General features: G+C 43.9%; 1 protein-coding gene across 1 annotated transcript in view; it reads right to left on the reverse strand.

Moving 5' to 3' along the window:
* CLVS1 (clavesin 1) overlaps nucleotides 1–16,094 on the reverse strand; it is a 159,244-nt gene that overhangs the window by 16,644 nt on the left and 126,506 nt on the right. Inside the window, exons 3-4 of the mRNA XM_049633364.1 lie at nucleotides 15,975–16,085; nucleotides 11,995–12,230 (exon numbers count right to left, since the gene is read on the reverse strand). Of these exons, the coding sequence (XP_049489321.1) occupies nucleotides 11,995–12,230; nucleotides 15,975–16,085 (347 nt within the window). The remainder of the gene's footprint in view (nucleotides 1–11,994; nucleotides 12,231–15,974; nucleotides 16,086–16,094) is intronic.

The following is a 16,094-nucleotide window of genomic DNA, read 5'->3' on the forward strand; positions in this document are numbered from 1 at the left end:
TTGCTTCATGTAATCGTCACAGCACAATAATAAGGCACTTCTATTACTACCCCTCTTAGAGACAGGAAAACAAGGCCATAGAGAGATACTCCTCAGGCCACATGACTACTAATTTGAACTCCTAGAATCTGATTTCAGATTCTGGTCTTTTAACCACTTTTATCCTATACTATATCTTGATGCCTAGTAGGTACTCGGTAAATATTTGTTGAATGAATAAAAAAGTCTTCAAAAAGACAAGAAGTATTGTAAGTATTAATTATTAATGGAAATCTAGAAATTAGGAGAAATAATAAGACTAAGGAGGCAGTTATTGATAAACTCAGAAACCATTTCAAATTCTAATCAAACATTGATCGCAAAGACCATGGCATCGTCTTATTCTATCCGGATGGTTGGCAACAATTTCCTCGCCACTCTACAAAGTACCTTATTCTTAACAGCACTTACTGTCATGGAATCCCTTCCTTTCTTCCTTCCTCCTTCCCTTGTTGCCTTCCTGCCTCCCTCCCTGCCTTCCTTCCTGTGTTTTTTACCCTCCTTCTTTCCTATTTCCCTTCTTCGATTTTCTTTCTTCCTCTCTCTCTTTCCCCTTCCTTGCTTCCTCACAAAATATTCACTGAGCGTCTATTACATACTAGGGGATATGTGGCACACAGGATACATATTGTGAATGGAACAGCACCATCCCTGCACTCAGAGAGTAAACAATGTACAGAAGGGAGATTTCCTACATAAGTAAAACCAACAAATATGTGATTATGGAATTGTGATCCCTGTTAAGAAGGAAATGGTTTGGTGATAGAGAATAGCAGGATAGAAAAGGTGAAGAACTCCCTTCAGAGGAGTAATTGGAGAAGTCAGACCTGATGAATGAGGAGTTAGCCACAAGTGAGTGGAAGAGTAACCCAGGGCAGGGGAGGCCCAGGAGCAGGACACAGCCTGGCACACTGAGTGGGTGACAGAAGTCAGGGCGGCCAGGCCTGTGACAAGCAAGGGCAGCCTTTATGACATGCGGAAGACCAAGGGGAGGTGTTGGGAGGCTCTTGGGCAAAAGAGTGGCATCATTACCATTTTTAAAGATTACACTCAATACTGGATGGATAACAATTAAGATTAGAGGGACGGAGAGGAGGGGAACGTTAGCAAAGACCAATAAAGGTGTACAAAGACAGAGAGGGCAGGCAGAGAGATTGCCTAGGGTGGAGAGTGGGAAATCATGGCTGTACGAAGGTGAGGTCCTCCTGGCAGACAGGGAGGAAGAGGCAGGGGTGTCTGTATTGCTAATTCCCCCCTCTCCTTGGTTTTGCCTTCTGTGCCCAGCACTCACTGGGCCTGGGCATCTTCTGGGTGCAGGGCTCCAAGGGTACAGAAGGGCCCAATACTGGCCTCATGCATAAATTAAGGCAAAGAAGAAGGAAACAACCAATGTCAGTCTGACTTTCAGTCAAGGTCTCCCCCCTCCATTAGCCCATACAACTAACTGCTGCTTGCCTCTCTATTAAGGGGTTGGGAATTTTCATTGTTAGTGAGGAACTTCCATTGGAAAATAAATCCAAACTCTAACAACATGGAAATCCTCATGAATTTTTATTTTTTATTTTTTTAATGTTTATTTATTTTTGAGAGAGAGAGCAAGCCGAGGAGGGGTAGAGAGAGAGGGAGACACAGAATCCAAAGCAGACTCCAGGCTCTGAGCTGTCAGCACAGAGCCCGATGAGGGGCTCAAACCCACGGACCGGGAGATCATGACCTAAGCCGAAGTCAGACGCTTAACCGACTGAGCCACCCAGACGCCCCTGGAAATCCTTATGAACAGGCTGGGGAAGAAAGGAAAGGGCTATTTACTGTACTGCTTTCCTTTAGTGCTCTGCAGACTTCTCATCCTGCCGCCTTTTGACCCTGACAGTGATCCCCTAAGGTTACAGCCACTTTATGCTTGAGGAAGCCAAGACTGGGTGAGGTTAAATGACTTACTCAAGGTCATACAACCAGAAAAAATCGGAGGAAGAATGTGATCAGAAGCCATGTCTACTCTGATAAGGGAAGATTGAGAAGAAAAGACAAATAGACAAAGAAATGCAAACCCACGAAAGTCACAAAGTTACAAAGCTGAAGCAAGGAGGCCACGCTCAGGATGCAGTACATAGCCCCCTGAGGCCCATCTCGAGAGTAGCAGAGCAACGTGAAGCAAGCGTGAAGCGGGCTCCCTGGGGCTGATCACCCATAACAACAGGAACACATCTGAAGTGGGGCCTTGACGGAGTTTCCAACGAGATACTGGAAGCTCAAAAACGCTCCTCTGCGGCCTCAACATAAAACCTCTAGTGCTACAGTTTGCACACCTGAAGCCCAAATGATATGTCCAACAAAGTTCCCCTTAGGTTCCTAAACAGGCACCGTAATCCTGTATGCAAGCAGCACATCATTTTTAAGAACGACACCGCAAAGAGATTTTGATGACGTCTTATGTCAAATATTTGTTTTCATCCATATGATCATTAAAGCTTATAAGCCAGATAAATCGTGGGCTAGCTGTTGGGCCCAAACGGCATCGGCTTAATGAAATCAGGCAAAATGTTGGTTTACCAATAGCAATATGTTCACAAGAAAGTGCTCTTTGTTTTTCTTGCCCAGACTACATCTCCCTTTCCAACTAGTTGCATCTGACTGTGGCGCTTCAGTAAATAAGAATCGTTTCAAGAACACACTTCGAGAGCAATCAAACAGTTTGCATTTGAGACGACGCGGCCAGTTCAGCCGCATGTGTTGGTTTCTCTCGACATCAACCCTACTTCATTGCTTTGCCAGGAGCTTCGAACTCTTTATCTCCTAATTTTTCATGTCATTCTTTAAAAAAAGAAGAGAAAACATGCCCCTGAATACAACATTTTATCCAGCCCCATTCATTCTCTTATTGACCAAATCCATTGCATAGATTTTCTTTCTCTCTGATGTTACATGGCTATATAGGATGTGCTGGCAAGGAGACGCCCCCCCCTTCAGTTCTGCCACAGAAAGAAAGCCCTAGAAAAGCGGGAAATCCATCTCAGCCAGACACACAATAGTGATGAGGCTCTGCAGCCATTTTTCTATGTTCCTTAAGAAATGTTAACGAATTCTTGTTGGTATCCATGAAACACAGCAGTATCCGATAACCAACATAAAATGCTGGGCATTCATGGCTTGCCCGCGAGGTCTTTGCTTCTAGAAGTGGTGACATCTCAGACATTAGCTGCCTGAGTAGGACTGAGTGACAGCCTGAAACTAAGACGTTCAATTTTTTTGGATTGGAAACTAGTCACAAGACAACTTAGAGGGCAGTAGCGAATGTGGGTCATTCGTTAAGAAATGATGCATTCTGTGATTTTATTGAACGTGGCATCCAGATGGAACATCTGTTCCCGGGCCACACAGTAAAATGCACCCTTTTTGCCCTGACTGCTTGGAAGACAAGGGTCCTCCTGTTCCATACTGCCACCCCTCATTCTTTTCCTATGGGTTGTATTTCTTGATGTATCACTCTGCCGGAAGTGAGTAGTTAATCCAGCCAATGCACACCTTCACCCTATAAAAAAGAGGACCGCATGCTGGAAGATCGCCAAGGTCATGGCCAATTCTACGGACAGCTGAAAACAGTTAAACTGACTTATACCACCCAGGCAGAAGACAAAATTTCCCTCTGGCTCAGAAATCTGAACTAGACCCAGGCATTCTCCCAGATTCTCCCTTTCTCCCAAATCAGGTGGCTCACATCTTCCTCACTTCCTCTAGGAGGGAAGGGTGTTTAGGAAACAAAGATGGAGGCATTTGGTCAAAAGGATCAGAAATAATTCTACCATACAGTACAGCTGGCCAAGACCCCAAAGCATTGGCCCCTCCAGTTGTGTAGCATACAGTGTAGACCAGGGTGGATCATTTCTCTGAAGGTTGGGGTCATTCTTCACTGGCATGAGTGGAAATGCGGTTTGGGTTGCCTAGATTTCTTCCTCTATAAATACTTGTCTGCATCTCCGAGAAGTGCTGACATTTTAATAAATAAACAAAGTGGGAGTTATTGCATATACTCAGCCAAGCCTTGCTTGTGATCAGGCTGTACCAAATATGAACTCAGGCATTCCTGGAAATTTCAAGAATTGACTGTTTTGACTCTATGAATGCTGTTATCACATAGCTAAAAAACAAAAACCAAAAACCTGGAGGGGTCCTGGATGGCTTAGTCTGTTGATCATCTGACGCTTGATTTTGGCTGGGGTCAGGATCTCACTGTTGTGGGATCGGCCCCACATCAGGCTCTGCACTGGGAGGGTGAAACCTGATTGGGATTTTCTGTCTCTCTTTCTGCACCCCCCCTCAAAATAAACAAATAAACATTTGAAACAAAAACCTGGAGACAAACATCTTTAAATGTAAATACATAGTGAAGGCATCTGAATCTTTGCTATGTCAGGCCAACTTTAGCACGCTGGTACAGAATTAATAACCAAAATGTTATGATTATGCTCATGTGCATGAATGCTGCAATGTTGCTACTTTTTGCACTGGGGTGCTATGCTGACCCTGGTCTTTGGATTCCATTAAAGCCTGTGGTCATCACAGAGGAGGCACTCAGTAAGTACCTGCTGGATAGACATGGCCAGGGTAGGCGTGGCCATTGCTGCCTGCCCTGGACTCTGCAGGTTAGAACCCCTATCTTCAAGGCCACTCTGGCTCTGCTTTTCCTCACACTGACTCTGTTCCTCCAGGTGGCTGAATGTAGAGATAACTCCATGCAGTGCACCTGCTACACAAGGGAAATACAATGTGCTTTTCTGCTTATGGCAGCTTCTGAGCTTCTGAGAAGGAGCCATTGTTCCACTACCATCGGGCTTGGCGTTTCTCTTTCAGTCCTGAGACATGAATATCTTGGGAAATTAATGAGCCAAGGAGACTGCAATACAAGGGCGCCTGGGTGGCTTAGTTGGTTAAGTGTCCGACTCTTGATTTCGGCTCAGGTCATGATCTCACGGTTCACGAGTTCGAGCCTTGTGTCGGGGTCTGGGCTGACAGTGTGGATCCTGCTTGGGATTCTCTCTCTCCCTCTCTCTCTGCCCTTCCCCTGCGTGCACTCTCTCTCTCTTTCTAAATAAATAAACTGAAAAAATTTTAAGGAGACTGCAATTTAAGACCTTAAAAATGATAATATTTCTTTTCCTTGAATGGCAGATGGAGCCCAGATCAAAATGCAGATTGGTACATCTGAGCACATGTGAGGGGACCTCCAGAAAACAACGAGGATGAAAATTGTCAGCCACGGTTCAGACCAGTTGGGTCTCCATGAACTTAAATCAGTTTCCTGATTTTCCATTTCAAACTCTGGCACAGTGTTTACCTACCCTAGTCTCCAGGAGACAAGGGACCAGAAAGATTCCTATGATAAAATAGCTTTGGTGACACAGTCTGTTACCCTGTGAGACTTCTCAGGACCTTGACTATAATAATTAGAAGAAGGAACATATTTTTTAAATCTAAGCACCAATGGAAAACAAGGGTACATATGTATACCATTTACTTCTACTTTTCAAGCGACAAAATATCAAATACGTATGGAGCACCTACCCTGTGCAAGACATCTTGCTTTCAGAAGAAGCTGGCTACATGGCTGTCCAGAAAATCCCCAGACTAATCCCCTAAGTCTGGAGGCTTGAGCTCTATTGAAGCTTGCTACGTCACCTAAGCAGGAACAGGCACGGGGATAGGCAGATATTTTTACATCATTGTTTAGAAGCCACAAAACTTAAGAGATCTTACCATCTATGAGACTAAAATTTAAATTAAATCGTAAGTAGCTTTGCTTTTATTAAAATTAAAGATCTTAGGATAATTCTGTGAAATAACATGAATTACATTATGGCAAAATGAGCTTGTAATTTCCTAATAAATGCGATGTTCTCTCCAGAACCTATATACATACCATGTGGAGGGCGGGGGGCAAAAGAAGAGGTCCTTGGTAGCAGAAAGGCTGTTGACCCCTAGGTGACTTCTAAGGATCTCCCTGGTTCTAAAATTTCCCAAGTCCTGATAATAAGGGGAATAATAGAATGCATGTTTATATATAACTGTAATATTTTATATACAATTTTTGTGGAGGCTGTTTGTCCTGCAGACAGAAGCTGCCTGCACTGGTACAGCCCAGAGGAGCCTCCTCAAAAGCAACAAGAGGATGGTGTAAAATATAAGCTTTCTCTCCCTGCCTGTCCCGGAAGAGGCCACATGCTTTCCGGCTCTGGCAGGGACACAGCAGTTCTGATCTGGTCCGTTTCCCTTCTCCTTTCTGTGCCAGTCCTGTTTGGTCCAGAATAGCACCCGGCCCCTCCACCAGAGCGAAAGCACACACCCCAGGCCTGGAAAATCAGATGCTCCCTTTGCTGGCCGTGGTGGTGGCTTCAGAAGGCACAAAACCTGGCTTTCCAGAGCGCTTGCTTTTACTTTTGCCCAGAAATACCAGGAAACTGCTTTGTATTTCTGTGAGATCAGCAGCTCCATTGTCTACAGCGGCTCTCAGGGCCTTAGTAGAGACCAGCCAGCAGAGGAATGAGGCAAGGCATCCTGGGCCACTTGTGACACCTAGTGGGCTCAGGAGGCGGGTCCTATGGGGGCCTTCTGAGCGCTGGGTCTGAGCAGCCCTCTTCTGAACCACCCTAACTGCAGGCTCTGGCTCTGGGGAAAGGCCCCATTTCCTTACTCAGAATCCAGGTCTTAGGATAAACTTTACATAAGGTTTATTACCAGGAATCGTTAAAAAACAAAACATACCTGTATATATTTCAATACATACATGTGCATACATGTTTATATGTCCATACATACACAACATATAGTATATGTATGTCCGAGCATATGTACACATATATAATACATACATATATATATTTTTAAGTATAACTTCTCCAAAAATGACTAATCATCCACCAGTAGCTCAAGACAGTGCATTTCTGTGTGTGTGTGTGTGTGTGTGCCTTTTAAATAATATCTATAACCATTTTAATTACTTTATCGGAGATAAAGGCTACAACCAGAAAGCAATTAATAAGCGATGCCTAATAAGTGAAAGAGATACCACAAAATCAACGCACTGATGAAAAGACCACACACTTGCTTCCTGAAGCAGAAACGTCAGGCCTGCAATCCCAAACCTGAAGCAAGGCTGCCGGGTCCCCACCACAAGCCATCCCCTCCTCCTTCCTAAAGGGGAAAAAAGCCCCTCTGGCTGGGGCCTATCCTCCTGCATGAATCAGGGAGCACTCCCGCCCGGGAAGTCTTCATCACGTGGGACACAGGGGCAGGAGCCTGGGTCATAGGTACCACCGCCGAGGTTCTGGAACACACAGATCTATGGTCACCTCACTTTGCAACTTCTCATTATATGAAATAATAAATTTTCCATACCCTTTAAAGCAGTCCAACCAGAGTTGTATCTTATTTGCAGCGAAAATAATCATAAGTATGACAACGCCGATTTACTGTTATGTGCTGGACAGTTTTATTAAGCTGGACTCCCTACTTTCCAAACCTAAAACGTATTCCAGTAGTAAATTAGATAGGAGGAAACAGAGTGCTTCTTACATACGTGGTTCCAAAAACAGAAAGTGACAGCTGATGGCCTGGAAGCAAGGAAATAGACTAAATTGTAAAATGAAGAGCAGAAACAAGAAGTTAAAAATGCAAAAGTGTGTCAGAGCAGAGAATGCCACACACTCAAAAGCCTATAAAAGCATCATTTTCTTAAAAGATCAATATTGAAAGAATCTGTTTGGAAAAAATTCCATCTAAACCAACATTTCTTTTTAAGTTTTTCTGCTTAAGGGTTGAATCAAACTTATCTGGAAAAAGAAAAGAGCTAGTTAGAACCACTAATTCACTGAGAATTTTACACATTTTAGATTTTACCCTACATATGCCAGAAAGCATTGTTCTGAGCCACTAATAAATAAATAGTTCTGAGGCCACATAATAAATAGTGACTAGGTTCCAATGAAAGTTCACAGAAGCCCATTTGACCCCAAATGGGAACTGTAGTGGCAGGGATTGGGACACAGCGTCTACCCATTAGAAGGTGAAATGTTATCCCGCAGAACGGACCCAGGTCATCTGGCTTGGACCAAGGAAGTACTTCTTAAAACTATGCTACTGGGAGTATGCTGCCCCGTTAGCTGCCTGCCCATCTCTGGGCAATGCAAACTGAGGCTGGCTAGCAGCCTGGGCTGGAGAACAGATACCATATCAGGTGGGAAGCTGGACCTTTAAGATCTCCAATTCTGTTTTCAATTTTCCCATGGCCTTTTGAGCTCTGAGGACTCAGAGAGGTTATGAATGGTGGCTGTTCTGTCCCTATAATTTTCTCAGTCAGCACAGACCTCCATCAGTGAAGCACCTGACACCAGGCACGGTTCCACAGGTGGTCCCTCCTCGCGGCGTCACTGCTGGTGCCAGTCTCCTCACCGCCCATCCTACTGCTGTCTAAAATCCCCAAGCAAAGGATCAAAGATGTCACCACTTGTGACAGCAGGAGTGGGCAGGACACCTTGATGGCCATGGTGGGGTGATGAGATGTGTACACAATTACTAGCTCCTCTGGCATAGTCTTGGAGCTTGACTCTGATGTCTTCCCTTCTCCAAAACCTGGGTCAGCTATACCTCTGTCCATGAAGACTTCTCTAAGAGTCTTCCTGGTTGAAAGAACATTTCAGCAGGTTCTTACATCTCTTGTCTAGTACCTCTTCCACTCTGCATTATATTATAGTTATTTGTGGGCAGATCTTATCTCCCCTACTAGGCCGTAAGATCCTATAACCAGGATCCACGAAATCCAGAAGAAATTAGCTCTCTCTCCATCTAGGAGCTGACAGTTTGGCTGAAGCAGTTGGACAACTGCCCAAGGATGGGTTTTGAAAGTAGCAGCTTTCATTCAACGCTAATTCATTCATAAGCAGCAGGCATGTACAGGGTGTCTGATGTGTGTCGATTGTGTGTTGGACATTGAATTGAATTCTTGAGGAGGGCATAAGGTGAACAAATGTTATACAAAGACTTTACCCTCTAGAACCCACCATCTAATAACGGAGGCCGTCACCTTCTCTGATCCTCAACATCAACTCAGAGGCAGAACTTGGAATCAGGACATGGCTGGTCACCCGAAAGAGATGTAACTCTATAACTGATCACCTGGAGAAAGAGCGGCAAATTGCTATTTTATTCCACTTGACTTCGGACATTCCAACAAGTCTGAGGGTATGCTGACTTTATCTAAGTCTGTAGAAATAAGGTAAGGACAAACCGCAGGAAGTGTCATTGTCCCGGCTCATGGAGGGATTGGAGAGAGAAGGCTGGCACTAGAGGTGTGGGTAGAAAGTATGAGGAAAAGCAGACAGTGTGCTTTATCTTACAGAGGACATGAACACAGAGTGTGGAGCCAAGCTGCCCAGCTCGGAATCCCAGTTTGGCCATTTACTAGCTGTGTGACCTTGGACAGTTGCTTAACCTTTCTGTGTCTGTTTCCTCACTTGTGAAATGGGAATAGTGACAATACCTTTCTCATACAGTTATGGTGAGGATTTAGAGAGTTAATGCAGGTAATGGGTTCAGAACGGTGTCAATAGTGTGAGTTGTTACATTATTACGATGACTGCGATGACTGCGCTGTAGCCTGGCCTGAGAGCAGCTCAGAATCTGGGCGGGACAATCTCACCTCTACCAGTAAGGTCAGTCTCTTCACTGTGGAGACACAAAGCCAGGTTCTCAGCTCCCATGACCAACACTTCCCAGAGAATGTCAGCTGTTAACCCGGGGAGTAAATGAATTTCCAGATCCCTCCAGTCTCAGCAGAAAGGCTTCACCAGACACTTGCATGTAATATTCCCAATGGAGCAGAAAATGTGGAGATCCTCCTCCTGGACATTCTCTCTTGCCTCAGTGTAAGCGTAGTTATCCAAAGAAGACTCTCACAGTGACATCCCTCTGTCCCCAAACACCTCAAGACTACAGCCAGTCTTCATTGGTTAGGTGTTAGTTATGGCCCTCATCCCTGGACCTGAGTCCCCGCATCAGCCTTCTGACGGCTTTTAGTCCATATTTCCCTGCGAATTCCATGATCCTCATAAAACCCAGACTTACTTTGTCATTGTGTCATTTCTCTGCTCAACTGTGTCCAGTGAGGAGATACAGATGAAAACAAAAATGGCATAGAATTGACCTGCCATCAGGATAATGATTAGAATTGAATTCTGATAATATCAAGTACGAAAGGTAGAGTCCGGGGAAAGGACATTTTCACACATGCTGCTGGGGCTATCCATTAGTACCGTCATTTAGGAAGGCCACCGGGCAGTGTGGGCTATTGAAAATACACATACTCTCTGACCCAGCAACTACAAGTCTCCAAGTTTACCTGAGGGACTTCCTGTGAGAATGAAGGAGGCATATCAAGGGCTTTCATTGAGTCTCGTCCTTTGGAATAGAGAAAAAACTCAGAGGAGCTAAATGCTCATCAATAGGGAAATGGCTAAACTGTGACATATTCTGGAATACTGGAATACTATGTACCGGAATACTATGCAGCATGAAAAACATGAGATGTCTCTAGATTTACTGGTATAGAAAGATGTTACAGTATGTTACGGGATAAACCATGCCCTGCCCCCCAAATTGGACTGTTGAAGATCCAACTGCTAGCACCTCAGAATGTGACTGTATTTGGAGATGGGGCCTTTAAAAGATGTAATTAAGGTAAAACAAGGTCTTTAGGGTAAGTCCTAATCCAATATGACTGGTATCCTTGTAAAAAGAGATTAAGACACAGACGCACAGAGGGAAGTCCATGTGAAGATAACAGGGAGAATGCAGGCATCTACAAGACAAGGAGAGAGGTCTCATAAGACACCAACCCTCCCAATACCTTGATTTTGGATTTCTAGCTTCCAGAATTGTGAGAAAACACATTTCTATTGCTTAAGCCACCCAGTTTGGTTTGTTGTTGCAGGAGTTGGATTAGCAAACTAATACATAATATTAGATATTTTCTATGGGTATGGATAGATGTGGGTAATATCTAGAAAATAGAATGGGAAAGGGTCCACCCTACTCTGATAACAATGATTACCTTTGGGAAAAGTTGGGATTGAGATTGGGAGTAGTGGTTAAACAGATTGTAGCCTTAAAAATAAGGTTTTAATTTTTACAATGAGAAAGCACTCATATATTATTTGTACATCAGTTAAAAAAAAACCCTCTTTCACGGCACTCCATTAAATACAGTATGCAATATATTTCACGCCCTAGATGCAACAGTCTTTAGAACTTCCTTCCATGCCCACTCCCATCCCCCACCCCTCGCTCACCTGTTTGCCACACCAGAATATCCCATCCCTCTGAAGCCTCTGTGCCTCTTTCTATCCCATCTGCCTAGAATGCCTTCTCTACCTTTTTAAGCCTGGCTTATTTTCACCCTTCAGAACCTAGCTCCAATGTCACCCACTTTATAAATATGTCGACAAAAGTCTTACTCATCAGATTTTCCAGAGCTATACATCTCTGTTCTTATTCGTGTGTTTGCAGCACCTATCAGTGCTTATAGGCAAATGCTCAATAAATGGTTCTAAATTCACAGATGATAGGAATGTTTTCTGGCAGGTTGTTTTTTCAATCCAGGGTATTTCAAAGGCACAGCATTTCATTCTGTGTGTGTTAACAGACTCTCTAGAGACTAACACTGCAATCATGACATGAGCGAGGTCCAGCCTTTAACTGTTTCTTTAATACAACAGGGATAACTAGATTTCTGCGCCAGCCAAGCCCCATTTGCTTTCAATTCTAGTGAAATCAGCTGAGAATGTATTGAAATTTATTTTATTCAAGTTCTGTGCCCATAAAGTTCTGCAATTACTTAACCCACAATAGGCCCAAATCAAAAATGCTTATTGACCTCTGACTTGGAGGCTCTGATAATGCAGGTCTTACCTCTTCATCGGCTTGGGCGAACATTCTCTCTCCAGATTGGAGGATGTGTGTTTCACATGCATTGCATTGTAGGAAGTGTGAGTATAGTCATTTTCATCACTGTAGTCTGGACCAAGTAACGTCCGGGCCCACGTTCCCATGTCATAAGGAGGAAGGGTTCCTCCAAATTCAGAGGGCAAAAATTCAGGGTGGATTAGCTGGTGAAGGCTGTTTAGATTATTTCCATGCAGGAAAATCTGCAAAGGAAAAAACAACTATCAACAAAAAACCCCCCAAACCTACGAGCCACTATTTAGCCTAAAACACAATTTAGCGATGACAAATTGGATGTGCTGCTGGTGATCATGGTGTTTAAAGAGGCATTCAATTTTGTGTCTGCAGCTTAATCTTCGTAAAATGTTAATTTATTGCTCAGAAAAGGGGCTGAATTAATAGTCCTTAAAAAATGAAGTTTATGAACAAATTGGGTCTTATTTGGCCATGGCCCAAATTTACACATACAGTAATCTCCTAATTATCCCTGCTGATAAAAAGGCCATGACGTAGACCACACAAACCCCCAATCACGCTTCACATGCATCCCCACATTGTTCTCTTCCTTCCACTCCCCCCGCAGTGCTTTCTGCCCTCTGTACCCCGCCCCCATCTCACCATCCTTCCCAAACCTTCACCAAGTGGCAGCCTCTTCCTCATTCTGTCCCAGAGGCACCCGCACACTCTGGTTCTCCTCCTCGCTTCCCCCAATTAACTAGTATCTGCTGACTCCTATTTTCTCTGATCTGTTCATTTATGTCTTGCGTCCCCATAGGAAGAGAAGAATCCTCGGGAAGAGGGGTGATATTTTCTTACTCTCTTAATACGTTCCTAGCTCCCAGGGTGGTGTGGACACGAGGTAAAAGCCTTATCAATTCTTAGGCAGTGGAACTGAAAACTGTGGCCTGAGAACTTATGGATATTTTTGCAGCCATCTTCCATTTGTGTGTGGATTGAGGGCTGACACCCACATAAATTTGCGTCTTCTGAACATATAGTGGATGGTGATGGAAACTGGCCGAGCAGGGGAGAAAACATCCCCAGATCACAATTATTTTCAGACAAGTCCACAAAGTGGATAAGCCACTAGTTGATAATTACCATTTCCTACAATTTAGGAATTGACTCCCGAAAGTCTACTCAAAGCGCACCTGTGGAGTGATCTCGGTTCCCACACTTCGTGTTGCAAACTCAATGCACATGAGTTAGGCAAGTGTAGGACCACTGATTATATTCACATAGGTGTACGCATGCATACCAGTTAGCCTTTCTGTAATATAAAAGTGACTTTTAAAATATTTAAATATAGCATAATATACCATAAAAGTATTATCAATTATGCCATATACTATATTAAAATATACCACGTAATGGACACATACACTTACTACCTTGCTCTGTTACATTGATTTCAATTTATGATATAATGGCATCATTTAGAAAGGAAAGGGACAAGAAGCTAAGTGCTAAGATTCTTCAGAAGAATATGGTAGCACTTCAGAAAACAATATACATTTTCGGACAGTGGATTTCAATTTTAATAAGAGTGATGGTTTTTGAAGAAATTCCCATGTTCTGGCTTTTGCAAAACACTTTTCAGGAGGAGCTAAAGTATCTGAAGCATGGAAAAGCAGAGCTAAATATTAGCTCTGGTTTTTAGAGCAAATATTTGTACCCACCCACCTAACATCTCCAGTTATTTTGTTTGTTTGTTTTTGAATTCTTTATACTTTCAATTTTATTTGTGATATTCATTTGTTTGTTTCAAGTTTTTAAGATTAAATTCCAGTTAGTTATCATATAGTGTAATATTAGTTTCAGGAGTAGAATTTAGCGATTCATCACTTACATACAACCCTCAGAGCTTATCACAAGTGCCCTCCTTAATACCCACACCCATTTAGCCCATCCCTCACCCACCTCCCCTCCAGTAACCCTAGCGTTTGTTCTCTACAGTTAAAAGTCTGTTGGGGTGCCTGGGTGGCTCAGTTGGTTAAGCGTCCGACTCTTGATTTGGGCTCAGGTCATGATCTCACAGTTCATGAGAGGGAGCCCTGAGTCGGGCTCTGTGTTGACAGAACAAAGCCTGCCTGGGATCCTCTGTCCCTCTGTCTCTGCCCCTCCCCTGTGTACGCGTGCACTCTATCTCTCAAAATAAATAAATAAATAAACATTTAAAAAAGGAGTCTGTTTTATAGTTTTCCTCTCACTCCTTTCCCCCATCCTCATCTGTTTTATTTCTTAAATTCCACATCCAAGTGAAATCATATGGTATTTGTCCTTCTCCTGACTGACTTATTTAGCGTAGCGTTATACACTCTAGCTCCATTCACGTCATTGCAAATGGCAAGATTCCATTCTTTTTACGGCTGAGAAATATTCTATTGTATATATATACCACAACTCCTGTATCCATTCATTAATCGATGGACATTTGGGCTCTTCCCATAATTTGGCTATTGTCGATACTGCTGCTATAAACATCGGGGTGCACAAGTCCCTTCGAATCGGTATTTTTGTATCCCTTGGGTAAATACCTAGCAGTGCAATTGCTATATCGTAGTTCTATTCTTAACTTTTTGAGGAACCTCCATACTGTTTCCCAGAGTGGCCACACCAGTTTGCTTTCCCACCGATAGCCAACGCCTCCAGTTCTGAAAGGGCAAATGAGAGCTGTGGAAACTGGCCGTCTCTCCTGCAGTGCTATGGGATGGAAGAACTCAGCAGATAGGAGGCTGGATTCTTCACCTGTCAGATTCTGTTCTGTGCCCAGAGTTCCAGAAACTCCCTTCTATGCCCTGAGCCCTAGTTAGCAAAAAGCTTCCAAAGGTCCCTGTCTCCTTAGGCTGGTGAGTTCTAGTTCTTAGTTCCATGCTTATTTGGGGACAGGAGAATTACCCCTCCCTGCTGTACTATTTCCTAAGGATCTGGAAGCATCTGAGGTCTAGGAGTTGGGGATAACACAGAGTGTGTATGTGGGTGTGTATGTAGGGGGGTTCCTCACATGATCATTCCCCCTGAATTCTCAGGCTCTTCCCCAGAACGGGTTCCTCTGGGTATAGGGGCATACGTAAGGTGCCATAAGACTGACCCTGGCCAGATTCCCTTGAGAGGTGGTGCACCTGACCCAGGAGGTAGCTGAAATCAAAAAGTTTAAAAGAACGGGAGCTAAATGATGAAGAGAATGAAAGTCACTGAGTCTCTACCACATCAGTGGCCTTATGCTACCTGCTTTCACATGCTGCTTCATTAAATTACCCAATTACCCAGTAGCTCTGTGATATGGGTGTTTGTTTCTCTGTCTTATAAATGAGGAAACTGAGATTCAGAGGGAGTGCAGAAACAATGTTCAGTCTCTCAGCTAATCAGAATGCCATGAAAAGCCCCAGCCCTGATCGAAGGTGCTGGCCTCCCAAATGTCATCAGCCGATGCAATTAAGACTTTAAAAGCCTTCCTCCTCAGAGCATTATTATTTCTCGTGAAGAATGCTTTCCCAGCCTCAAAGGTGACGGAGCTGGCAGCTATGACCCAAGAGCCATGGGGGAGAAAAACAAATGGTAAACATTCTTCATCAGGATAATACATTTGCAGGACAAAATGCTAGCTCTTAAAATATCCCATGAACGGGAAGCTGCTTGACCCCGTATCTCCCTCGAGCACTTACAGTAAAATGGGCATCTGGTATTTGCATGCCTTCAAAGTTTCCTTTGGTTGGTCGCTGGGACTCTGAAAATAACCCAGTTCTACTAAATTATTGATTAAATCCAGGCCATTTGCAAACTCCAGCTGAGGCTCAAAGGCTCAGGGAGTGCAGAAAAGCAGAAGACCCACAGTGAAAACTTAGGAGAGACGGAGAGAGAAAGAGAGAGAAGGGAAGCAGAGAGATTGAAAGGAGGGTCCGGTCACTGTCCCTCTGCACCCCCCATTGGGTGTTTGTTTGCATTACCCGCTTCCTGGTCTTGTCTTTAAGGAATGGCTTGATGAGCGTGTACAGGGCATGAATGTACCAGGGCTGGTTGACGAAATGGACTCCTCCGAAGCGGGCAGGAAAGCTGTCCTGGGGCGG

The sequence above is a fragment of the Panthera uncia genome, chromosome F2 (assembly GCF_023721935.1).
Source record: "Panthera uncia isolate 11264 chromosome F2, Puncia_PCG_1.0, whole genome shotgun sequence".
NCBI classification, from domain to species: domain Eukaryota; kingdom Metazoa; phylum Chordata; class Mammalia; order Carnivora; family Felidae; genus Panthera; species Panthera uncia.